Source organism: Clupea harengus, chromosome 15 (assembly GCF_900700415.2).
Source record: "Clupea harengus chromosome 15, Ch_v2.0.2, whole genome shotgun sequence".
Lineage (NCBI taxonomy): Eukaryota > Metazoa > Chordata > Actinopteri > Clupeiformes > Clupeidae > Clupea > Clupea harengus.
In genome coordinates this window covers 5,025,340-5,037,626 of record NC_045166.1, presented here as the reverse complement: position 1 = coordinate 5,037,626, position 12,287 = coordinate 5,025,340, and the positions used below count along the sequence as shown (strand labels likewise).

General features: G+C 46.7%; 1 protein-coding gene across 6 annotated transcripts in view; it reads right to left on the bottom strand.

The window, feature by feature from the left end:
* The window catches only part of ncoa1 (nuclear receptor coactivator 1), an 88,031-nt gene that overhangs the window by 21,414 nt on the left and 54,330 nt on the right, over window positions 1-12,287 (bottom strand). For all 6 annotated transcript variants that reach the window (XM_031581076.1, XM_031581081.1, XM_031581080.1 and 3 more), the window contains exons 12-13: window positions 10,524-10,689; window positions 9,540-9,677 (exon numbers count right to left, since the gene is read on the bottom strand). In XM_031581076.1, the coding sequence (XP_031436936.1) occupies window positions 9,540-9,677; window positions 10,524-10,689 (304 nt within the window). The remainder of the gene's footprint in view (window positions 1-9,539; window positions 9,678-10,523; window positions 10,690-12,287) is intronic.

Below are 12,287 nucleotides of genomic sequence, written 5' to 3'. Positions count from 1 at the left end.
CCTTTCCCACTAGTGGGAGAAAAAAAATCTTGTTGTTAAAACTCTGCGAGTTTTTGTCCTAGAGACATAAAAACAGAAGAACACCCACAGTAACCTTGAACCCTTTACGTTTAAAATATATACAGTTCGAAAATAAAATATAAATAAGCACTTTGTAAGGAGAGTAGAGTTGATCTCTTGCACATTTCAGTCTGTGAGTGAGGTTTCTGCTCCTAAGGACCCACCCATTAGCAAATGACAGCTATTCATATGATAAGTAATGGCGATTCAGTGATCTCTATTGGGCCATGGTGTGGCGAAAAAACCTGTGGGGGTAGTGGGCCACAAAGACATTCCAGGGCCATTACGTAATGGCCATTGTCTTTGTCTGAGGTGTCCCAGGTAACTCATCAATATGCATTTGTAGGGACACACATTTTGGAGAGGCACAGGTCACTCTGCTATTATAAATATGTAGTAGTGAAACCACACACACTTTCTGAATGCTAAACTCACATACAGTATGTATAGCCAACACCTATGTTTACAAGGTTCAGAGTTGAAAAGTCTCGGTCCGAAATCTTTACAATGTTTTTTTTTTTAGAACCAAAGGCAGCATATAGAGATTAAACACAGAGGTCTGAGAACCAAAGGCAGCATATAGAGATTAAACACAGAGGTCTGAGAACCAAAGGCAGCATATAGAGATTAAACACAGAGGTCTGAGAACCAAAGGCAGCATATAGAGATTAAACACAGAGGTCTGAGAACCAAAGGCAGCATATAGAGATTAAACACAGAGGTCTGAGAACCAAAGGCAGCATATAGAGATTAAACACAGAGGTCTGAGAACCAAAGGCAGCATATAGAGATTAAACAGAAGAGGTCTGAGAACCAAAGGCAGCATATAGAGATTAAACAGAAGAGGTCTGAGAACTGATCCCTGGGGGACTCCATATGCCACTCCATCAGATTCATAACTGAAAAAATGGTGACAATGTAACTTTGTCCTTCTAAATAAGACCAGAGCCAATTAAGGATTGCTCCGGAGAGTCCGATTCAATTTTCCAACCTGTTCAGCAGTATGCTATGATCTACAGTGTCAGATGCAGCACTAGTCTAGTACCAGAACTAACCTTTTACCTGAATCAATATTCAGCTGTGTATTATTTAAAACGTTTATAAGAGCTGTTTCAGTACTGTGGTGAGGTCGGAAAGTTGAAAACAACTTTCTCAATTATCTTAACTATAGAGCTTACAGTTTTCTTTTTCAACAGTGGCTTAATGTTAGCTGTTTTTAGTGACGTTGGGAAAGTCCATGATAGCAGTGAGCCATTAACCAAATCAGTTTAAAAAAAGTTAAAAATAGGTTTTAAAAAGTCAGACGGCACTGTGTCAGGACAATATGTTGATTTCATCTAAAGTTTTCTGGTCAGTTGTATCAAATTGTGACAAATAGTTTGTAGGTGGTCGCAGAGATGTCATAGTTTTATTGTTTGACTGTGGTGTTGATGGTCTGTTGGACAGCTACATTTGTCTATGGAAAGAGGTTCTGGTGAACAAAATGATTGCGGGTGTTATTGATGTTCCTGTTAATGTTAGATTAATGTAGCTGTCTAGCCCTGCAGGCAAGTCCCAAAGCAGGACATTTTTACCCATTCAATATGTTTTTCCAAATTTTGGTTAGCGTATTTTCTGGACCACCGTATATACACTGCAATACAGTATTTTATGTAATTTTATAAAAACAAACTTGTGCATTGACCACACCCGTGCATTAACCGCAGTTTATTTAACATCATCCTGTCACGTAAAACGAAATGCTGTGCAGTTGTGGTGCAAGCGCTACAAGCCATTTCAAAGTTGTATGAATTAGGGAATCTTATCACTCAAATTAAATTGTTTTCACTAACCTGCACTCCTGGGTATCGCAGCTTGCGACAAGATGATAAAGACAGACCATTTCAAATCCAAACCACCACATGTTGCCCTACAAAGCATAATTTATCACAATAGGCATGGAAAGTTCAACCGGAGACCTGCGTGTATTGGCAGCCTAAAGTCGACAGTGCAAGACAGCCACGTCAAGTCTACTGAAGGCTACTCCACTTCAATTGTTTACGAGATGGTTGCAATATGAGCTGTTTGATTCCAAACCGAAACAACAGTATACAAATGAGATTTCCTAAGTGGCTCGTGCTGCAACTCGATCATGATCATCTGGCTAATTTAGTTTAGGGGGCGTCAAAATTTCCTTGTGACTTTAGTGTGGCTCATGTAAAGTTACTAGTAAGTTGTAAAGTTCATCTACCTCGCTTACCGAAGCTCTATGATCACTAAATCCAACTTTGATGGGTAATTAAGCGATTCAAAATGGCAATCACATAATAAGAAAAGGTAGAAACACAATGGGTGTGCTTTTGAAGTCTTATTATATGGTTCTGTTAACCAACTTAATGTACTTAACAGTAGTTTTACTCATCTGTTCATCTATGTTTCATCCCCTCATTTGTAAACCATTCTGAATTTGGTTACGCCTAGGAGGAACTATTGTGTGAGTGTGTGTGCACATGGCACGGGTGTGTGGGTGTGTGTGCAATTTCAATGAGTGCCTCTGTGTATTTTGTACACGTACAACTTGTACCGTCATGCATACCAATAGAAAGGCAAGTGCATTTGTGTTTGTGTTTTATGTTCATGTCAGGATGCTGCGGATGGGAATGCATATTACATTTGGCCATCAAACCAACACAAATCTATCTATATCTAATAAAGGCATGAAGTGGTATAATAAACACCCACAAACATGAAAAACATGGAGGTCTGTCCATTCAACCTTTAAATCAAAGTGCATGTTCAAGGGACATATTCACAGGGCATAGGTTTTGACCATTGTGAGGTTCGCCCCCTCTGCAGTTAGCCCTAAATACCCCCTGTGAGACGGTACACACCATTACACCCTTGTTAGAGATATGCACTATTCCTTTGCAAGTTATCATCTGAAGTTTGTACCAACCAAATTTCAAGTCTACATGGCATTCGAAAGAGTTGGGAAAAATGGCAAAAATGCAAATAGGCTGACTTCACGTTGGGCAGGGCTAGTACGTCAATGAGCAATACATCTGAGATGGTAAGCGAAGCTTATGAATATCGCATAAATGCCACATCCACCCTCTGCCATGTGCCCCAGCTGTGGTTTGCCCCATAGTGTGAGGGCCCTACCTCCTTGTGATTGGAACCCCTCATTATTTTCATTCTCACGCATGGGCAACAAACAGCAAAAACAACTCGGTTACTTACGTAACCTCGGTTCCTTAAGCAGGAACCAGATATAACAGTATGGTATATGACGTCAGTCATGGGGTACAAATCGAAGCATTTATCTATTCACGCCTGAAAGGCCGCGAGATCTGTCAGCGCGCGCTCCTGGCCCCGCCTGCCAGGAGTACTATAATATCATTACGCGCCCTCAGATCTGCCTTGGAAAGAAACTGAGCAAGACAATCAATCCAAGGTAACACTGTACACGCCAACTTTGTTATATCTGGTTCCTGCTTAAGGAACCGAGGTTATGTAAGTAACCGAGACGTTCCTTATCGCAGTTCACTGCGATATAACAGTATGGGACCCTATACATTCCCGCGTGATAATACAGTGGCAGCCAATTACACACACCAGCTTTACTGAAGCCTTTGCCCTCATAGAGGTTCATACGGCCGCTGGCGGTGAACATATTAACAGGGCAACCTTTGTCATAGGCGGCAAGGATCGCGATCCTGCGCCTGTAGGAAACCACCCTGGAGTGTTTCATGTGCAACAAACATGTAGACATCGATGAACACACTTATCATATACATCGTTCTCAGGTCAGGGGATTCAGAGATCGCTTGCCTGCAGAACACCATGAATTTAACAGGGCCACCTTTATCATAGGCGACAGGGAGCCGTGATCCTGCGCCCGTAAGAAAACCCTGGGATGTTTCATGTGCAACATAACATGTAGACACTAATGAACACACTTATCATATATATCGTTCTCAGGCCAAGGGATTCAGAGATTGCTTGCCCGCAGAACGCTATGAAGAAAACTAGGTTCAGCCACATCTAACATATAGAATCTAATGAAAGTGTGGCGAGAACTCCAGCTTGCAGCTTTGCAAATATCTTCCACTGAGACGCCCTTTAGTAAGGCCCAGGAAGACGAGACCCCCCGCGTAGAGTGCGCATGCAACTTCTCCGGGGGATCTAAAGACAAGCTCTTATAAGACAACACGATAGCCTCTACTATCCAACGGGAGAGGCTCGGTTTTGATAGAGGTCTGCCTTTTGCGCGTGCACCGAAGCACACGAATAGCTGATCTGACTGTCTGAAAGCTCTAGTGCGCTCTGCGTAACAGCGGAGAGCGTGCACTGGACAGAGCTTATTCCAACGTTCCTCCTCTGCTGACGCAAAAGGAGGAGGCGAGAAAACTGCTAATTCAATCACCTGATTGCGGAATGGGGTTACCACCACTTTAGGTGTGTAAGCAGCATTAGGTCGCATAACCACTCTGTCACCAGCGATCGAGAACTGAAGGCACGATGGACTGACTGACAGGGCTTGCATGTCACCAACGCGTTTTGCTGACGTTAACGCCAGCAGCAGCGCGGTCTTTAAAGAGACAAACTTTATGTCCACTGTCTCCAGGGGCTCGAACGGAGGCCCTGTGAGAGCACGTAACACCACTAGCAGATCCCAAGAGGGTATGAGGTGTCTCTCTGGCACCCTGAGCCGTCTCACCCCCGCCATAAAACGTGACGCTAGCGGGTGACTGCCAGGAGAACTGCCATTAATGCCTGCGTGGCAGGCTGAAATGGCAGCCATGTACACTTTGAGAGTAGAAGCCGCCTTCCCCTCATCAAACAACTGCTGTAGGAATTCTAGAATAACGCCCAGCGCGCAGTTAATGGGGTCGTGCTGACGCGCAGCACACCACCGCTCAAAACTGCGCCACTTCAGCGTATACAGAGCCTGTGTTGATACAGCTCGGGCACTCTGTATTGTAGCCACCACCGCGTCCGACAAGCCTGACGCTATGAGCCTGCACCTTTCAGGTGCCAGGCTCTGAGACGCCACCACTCCGGATGTGGGTGCCACACTGTCCTGTGCGCCTGCGTTAGGAGGTCTCTCCGCAGAGGTAGCTCCCAAGGCTGCTGCACTGACATATTGACCAGATCTGCCGCCCACGGCTGATTGGGCCAGTGGGGGGCTATCAATATCAATTCCCTGCCCTCGTCCGCAATCCTGCACAGCACCTGCTGGAGGAGCGGGATCGGGGGAAAAACATATAGGGGTAGAGCTGGCCACTGGTGGCCCAGCGCGTCTATGCCTAGTGGGGGATCGTCGCCCCCTAGCGAGAACCAGAGCGGGCAGCAGGTGTTCTGCCTGTTCGCGAACAGGTCCACCTGCGCCTTGAAAAAACGCACCCAGATCTGACCTATCACTTGTGGGTGAAGGCACCAGTCTGCTGCTCGAGGATCGCCCCTCGATAACAGGTCTGCACCGTAGTTGAGATGACCTGGTATATGAACTGCCCTGAGGGATAGGACGTGCCTCGCTGCCCACAGGAGCAGGCGAGTCGCCCAATGGTGTAGTGACGGGGAGCGCACTTCGCCCTGGCAATTTATATACGCCAAGGTCGCAGTGTTGTCCGTTCTCACTAGTACATGCTGACCACTCAGCCTGGGCAGAAAGTGTTGTAGAGCTAGGACTACTGTTCGCAGCTCTAACACATTTATGTGAGACGCGGCCTCTGTCACTGACCAGAGACCGTTCACGCCTCTCCCTTCGCAGACCGCTCCCCAGCCTTTGGTGGAAGCGTCTGTGGTCACCACCACGCGACGCGACACTATGCCCATAGTGCCCGACGCGGCGAGAAACCAGGGGGTTCTCCAGATCGCCAGGGCTTTCCTGCATCTGGAGGACACCACTACTCTGCGATGCCTGTCTGTGACTGCGTTGAGCTTCATAGACAGGTACCATATTTGGAATGGCCGCATGCGCAACATCCCCAGCGGGAGCGCTATAGCGGCCGACGCCATCATTCCTAACAGGCGTTGGCAGCACAGCGACGAGACTGACTGTCCCAGTCGGAACTGGCGCACGCATGTTTTGATGGCATTTATCCGTTCTTGAGACAGCCTGACCTCCATGGAGGTGGAGTCTAAAATCATACCCAGAAAATGCGTAACTTGCCTGGGGCAGAGAACACTCTTTTCCCTGTTTATAACAAAGCCCAGTCGATACAGGTGCGCCACCACTAGATGGCCGTCCTGCACTGCTGCAGCCTTTGAATGAGAAGCAATTAACCAGTCGTCTAAATAATTGTAAACGCGTAAGCCGCGTAGACGTAATGGGGCGACGGCTGCCTCTACGCACTTTGTAAATACCCTCGGCGCTAGGGACAGGCCGAATGGGAGTGCGTTGAATTGGTACGCTATTCCTCCGAACGCAAACCTCAGATATCTCCGATGTCTGTGGTGGATCGGAATGTGGAAATAAGCGTCTTTTAAGTCTATCGTGATAAACCAATCGTTTGGCCTTATAAACTGCACAAGCTTGCGTGGGGTCAACATTCTGAACCGTAGCGGCATGAGTGCTTTGTTTAACACACGTAGATCTAATATTGGCCGATAATTCCCGTCTCTTTTGGGTACGAGGAAGTAACGGCTGTAGAAGCCTGCATTTTCCTCCTTGGGAGGGACTCTGCTAATAGCTTCCTTTCTGAGCAGGGAGATTATCTCTCCTCGTAGGAAGTGAGACTGTTCTCGCTGCACCACAGACTGTATCATCCGCTGAATGGCGGAGGGGAACGGGCGAATTGCAGCACGTAACCCCTTGTGATCGTCTTTAGCACCCATGGTGACACTGCGCATGCGCGCCAACTATCCGCACAACCAGGGAGGTTGTGCTTTGAGTTGAATTTGTCGGGGACTAACCCGCTCATGGTCAATGAGTCTAAGCCTAGATCTACACCCACTCCGCCTAGGGAGGGAGACGAGATCTGGGGCTGCCCCCTCATGTTTTTGAAAAAAATGTGGGGATGCGATTGCACTGTGTGCATCGCGGGGGGAGTTGCACAAGCATGCCTGGGCACTGCGCCATCTGGGACAGGAGTTAGGACATTGTGGTGCTTGTGAAAACCTGCTTACCGTGCTGGACATGATTTCCACATGTGAGCGACGGGCTGATTTCTGCAGAGGCGGTGTGGACTCCACCGCTCCCCCCTGTGTGACGAGTGGCTGACTGTCATGATCAGGAAGCCTAAGGTCTCCCTCTGCCTCGCCCGCGGCGAGCGGAGTGCTGCCGCGGAGCCTGGGCTGCGCCCAGGGCAGGGCGCACAGCTAGTCGCTGTGCTGCAGGCTGCGCTGGAGGGCAGAAGGGGTGTCTCTGCCAGCCTCGCCCGGTGGACACCTTTGCTGGAGGCGCTGGCGAGCGGAACCCGCTTCTCTTCTGGCCCGGTGCGGGTGTGGTGTGTCCTGAGGAGGACGTCTCACCCGTGCCACTAGAGCGAGGCATCCAAGCCTGGAATACCTCTCTGCTCTTCTGCTGTTCTTCGTACTTGGCAGCCATTTTGACCACTGCCTCCCCGAAGGCGCCCTGGACAGAGACCGGGGCGTCGAGGAGTGGTGCTTTTTCTCTGTCTGACAGCTTAGCCAGTGATAGCCACAGAGACCTCTGGGTAGCCACCGCGGCACCCATCACCCTCCCCAGTGCCTGTGACGTGCACCGAGTTAGTCTGAGCGACAGATCCGTCGCGCGACGGAGTTCTGCCACAGACGGGTGATCTTCCCCCAGCGACAAGGCAAGCTCAGTCAGGAGCTTTGCCTGGTAGCGCTGTAGCAATGCAGCCGTATTGGTCGTGCAGGCAGCCTGCCCTGCAGCCAAGTAGGACTTCTCTGCCAGCTGAGCCTGGTGTCTGCCCACCCGCGTGGGCAGGAGGCTTCTGGCCGAGACGCATTGTGGGGGATGCGGGCGAGAGGTAGCCCGCTACTGCATCCTCCACCTGAGGAAAAGGAGAGGTAGCCCCTCTCCTTAGCCATGTGGAGCTGCATGTAGGGCACGAACCCCGGCACCGGGGCTCGGCCCGAGTAGGGTATCGCCCATGTCGCCTGCAGTTCCTCGTGCACCTCCTCGAAAAAGGGGATGCAGCTGGGAACTGACGCGGCGGAGCCAGCATAAAACTCCCCGTCCAGCAGCGAGGACCGCACACTGGGTGGGGGAGGGAGAGGGAGCCCGAGGCAGCTGGCTGCTCTCAGCGCAACCTCGTGGAGTTGCTGGCCCAGGAGCCGAGACGAGGTAGGAGGCGTCTCCACCCGCATCCTAACGTCATGGCTCGTCTGCATTGCTTCAGCGATTGAGCTGTGCTCATCGGAGAAGTCTAGCAGACTATCATCATCCAGGCTGATGTCCAGCTCGAGTTCAGGCTGGACACCGCTTGGTTGAAGCTCCTCAGCCTCGCTGCCCGCAGCCCCAGGGCTGACAGGCGGCGGAGACGGGGAGAGACCCGGGGGCGGAGCTGCCGCTGCAAGGCGACTGCTCACGCTCACCAAGTCCAAGGCTGAAGACGCACTCATTCCTACGGGGGCGTTAGCCCCGGATGAAACCAGTGCAGTCTCCTCGGCGTCCTTGCGCTTCCAGAACGCAAGGCGCCTGGTAGCCTTAGCTAGCGGGAGGCTAGCACAGATGGAACAGACAGGGGCTTTGCCCGAAAGCGCGCCCTCTGCGTGGTCCCTGCCTAGGCAGGTCACGCACCGACGGTGGCGGTCGCCCTTGAAATGACCCATTCTTATCACTAGGGGGTGCTATAACAACCACATTCACGTTTTGGCTAATATCTGAGGAACCACATGGGTTATAACAAAACGTCCCTGAACACCGCTAAAAGAAATGGTCCTGTTTTCACTTTCTGAATGAACAAAACTTGATCCACTCAATATATCCCAAGGTGAATGTCCAATTTGAATTCTATTTAATTTAGTAGGCACATTCATATTGGCATATATAAGTTATGTACCAAATTTGAAACAAATCAGCCCCAAGCTGTGACACATTTACCTCTCAATCACAAGAACCACTAAACCTACAGAATTTCCCGATTCCCGATTCCCGATTCCCGATTGTACATGAAATGCAATAAAATGTAGAGCAATTGTGTATACTTATATACTTTTATATACCACTTCTAATCCTCACATGAAATGATATTAATTCATATTTAATCTGAGAAAAGATCATATCCTGGTGCTCTTTACCATTGCTCATTGATATGCATACCATAAACTGTGGAAGCTGCAAAAGGTAATATATATATAGGCACACAATGGATCTTATTTATCCAGGGACACATTTAAAGCAAACTAGAATAATTTGTTCCAAGAAAGTACTGTTCTGCTAATATATTTGTTCTGCTGCTTTAATCGTTTCCCATGGTTACAAAGGGCACAATATAAAGTGAGTATATTTGAGTCGGCACTAAATGTGTTGATGGATGCAGTTTCTGAGGACGGGTTGCTGCTACCTTTGGGCTGCTGGTCGAGGTCTGTCTGGCCCTGGCCTGGTCCTACTACAGGACTCTGGACCTGCACTTGTGTGGGAGTGGATGGACTGCAGAAGTCAAATGGAGCGTGCCTCTGAGCAGTGGATCCATCGCTGAACACTGCATGGGGACAGGGGGATATATGTTTTGTCACAAAAGCATCTGCCAAATGCCTAAAGTTAAACTTGCACTTTCCACAACAGGTTAGTAAAAGATATGCAACATCTTGCCGCGCACATTGACGGTTCCTAAGCTTCGTCTCAAAAGTAGAGTCTGCCTCAGTGGTATATTTCCAGTCCAGTCTGTTGTGGAGGTGAGCACCTAGGTATGTGTGTCCCTCCACCAACTCAACCTCTTCTCCCAAGATGGAAATGGTGTGCGTGTTCATAACCATCTCCTTTGCTTTGGCCACGTTCAAGAGCGTGTGCTTCTTCCAACACTAAGCCACAACCCAGTTCACCTGTCCACCGCTGACATACACTACCATTGAATAGTTTGGAATCACCGAGAAACTGACACGTCTTCCAGGAAAACTCATATTTTTATCAATCAAACAAGGTGCAAAAAGATTCGGAAATAGTCAAGACATTGATAAATAAAAAATTACTTCTGGTTCTGCAACTGTGCGCTTAAAATTAGCTTCTATCAAAGAATCCTCAATTTGCAGTATGTACAAACTTTGCAGCATTACAGGTTGACTGCTTCTTCCCTACAATCACACAGCTTTGCTTTTCTCTATCTCTCTCTGTGTGCATACATAAAATATATTTTCAACTTTCTGATATTTTACTTTATATTTGTTTTACATTTTATTTTTATTTCTTGCTTTACGAGCACTAGTATTTCCTTCAGGAAATGCACATCTAGTTAACATCTAATGTTCACAATCCCACAAAATCACCAGTGCTCATTGCCAAAAAAAGCAGCTTTTGATAGTGGCAAGTAGTGCATTGAGTTTGGTCTTACCACGGCCAGGGGTCCCAGGAGGCTCCTCTTTGACACTGACACTCTTTGTTATATCGTCCTCGGCAGGAGGGGGGACCCCCTGCTCTTCTGCTGTCTTTAGCCCTCCAACAGCCCCGATTGATGGAAGCAGCTGGTTGAGTGTGTCCAGGTCAGAAGTAGAAGAGTGCTGCATACACACACACATACAGAAAAAGAGTAAAGCATGGGTTTGATTTGAGTAATGTACATCACCAAGAACTGTAATCATAAACACTATAACCACAAGTTAAGTCCACTGGGATCCAAGCACACATTGCAGAATTTGGAACGATTAATGTCACCACTAAACTGTTCTATTGACAAAACATCCTTCCTTGTATGCAAAGTGCATTTCAGCAACAGGATAAAGCTCACTGAATCAATATTAGACATATATACATTGTCTTTTGGACCCTGAAATTGTCCTTGAAACTGACAGGTAACCTTGAGATATCTTTCATTGAAAATGAAACCCTTACATTATCAAGAACATATTATAAGTCTACAATTTGAAGTTGAAATGTGTAATTGCTGCAAAAACATGTAACTGCTGCTCCCTTGCTCTACATGTCATGTACAATAGGGGGCAGCAGTTCACATGTTTTAAAAGTTTATTTTAGCATGTTTTAGTATACCTCAAAAGACAACGTCAAATTGTAGATGAGCTTACACCATTACCACTCCAAATTTTAATACTGTTAATATGTCAGGCTTTATTTTTCACTAGGTGTCGTCACTTACAGCGATTACACTATTTGAGGGCATACTGCCAAACGAATGGATACTGTCTAGACGGCGAAAAGATGCAAGCAACAGAAACAGAAAGAACCTTTTTACCAAAAATAATATATTCAGAAGTAACTCCTTTGTAATCTAATTGTAACTGTAATTTAATTACATGTTTCTTATTCATAATTCAGATTCCAATTTTTATTTTGTAATATAATTATGTAATTACTTGCAACTAGTTACTGCCCAACCCTGGTTATGCTCTGTTTGCAAATTAGTTGGTCATCAAGGGCTGTCCTTTGACTCTAAGACTGAAATGTGCATGTTCTAATTATGTTCTAAAAATATATTTAGTTTCTAACTATACACATTTAAAAGTAGGCTGTGCAAGGTTTCTTATTTTTTTAAATGTTTCTTTGATACAAACTCACAGGCATTCCATTGTCATTTAACATATATTACCTATATTATTCATGTTTTGGAGTAAGCAACAGATTTAGACATGCTGAATATGAATATGTGACATGCTGTATGATTTTCTATTTATCCAAAATGCTGCTTTCGGCTATATTATTAATTCTCGTTTTTCTTTTGTAAAAGTCTCTGAGGAGAATCTGTGAGATGCAAAGACAAAAAACTTGTAAAAGAGGTTCTTGAGATGCCCCAGATCCCAGCCCATTGTAATTACATCTGCCTGTCACTCACTGTGCTGGTTTAAAATAAGCATATTTAAATCTTTGCTTTAGTTTAGTAACACATTTCCCAGCCATTTTCTAGTTTTTGACCCACTTTTTCAGACCCCTTTTTGGCCATTCATCTGATTCTCACAAAACTTAGTGTGCACCATTTCCAATCCTTATTGACGAAAACTTGTTCAAGGAATTATGATGTCAAACTGTTTCAAACATACAAGCCAGTTCATCTAAGACATGGCGCTCATTCACACAAGCGATCTTGCCATGGAAAAGTCTAGACTGTGCCCCCATAGGAAGTGCTAATTACACAACAACAGCAACA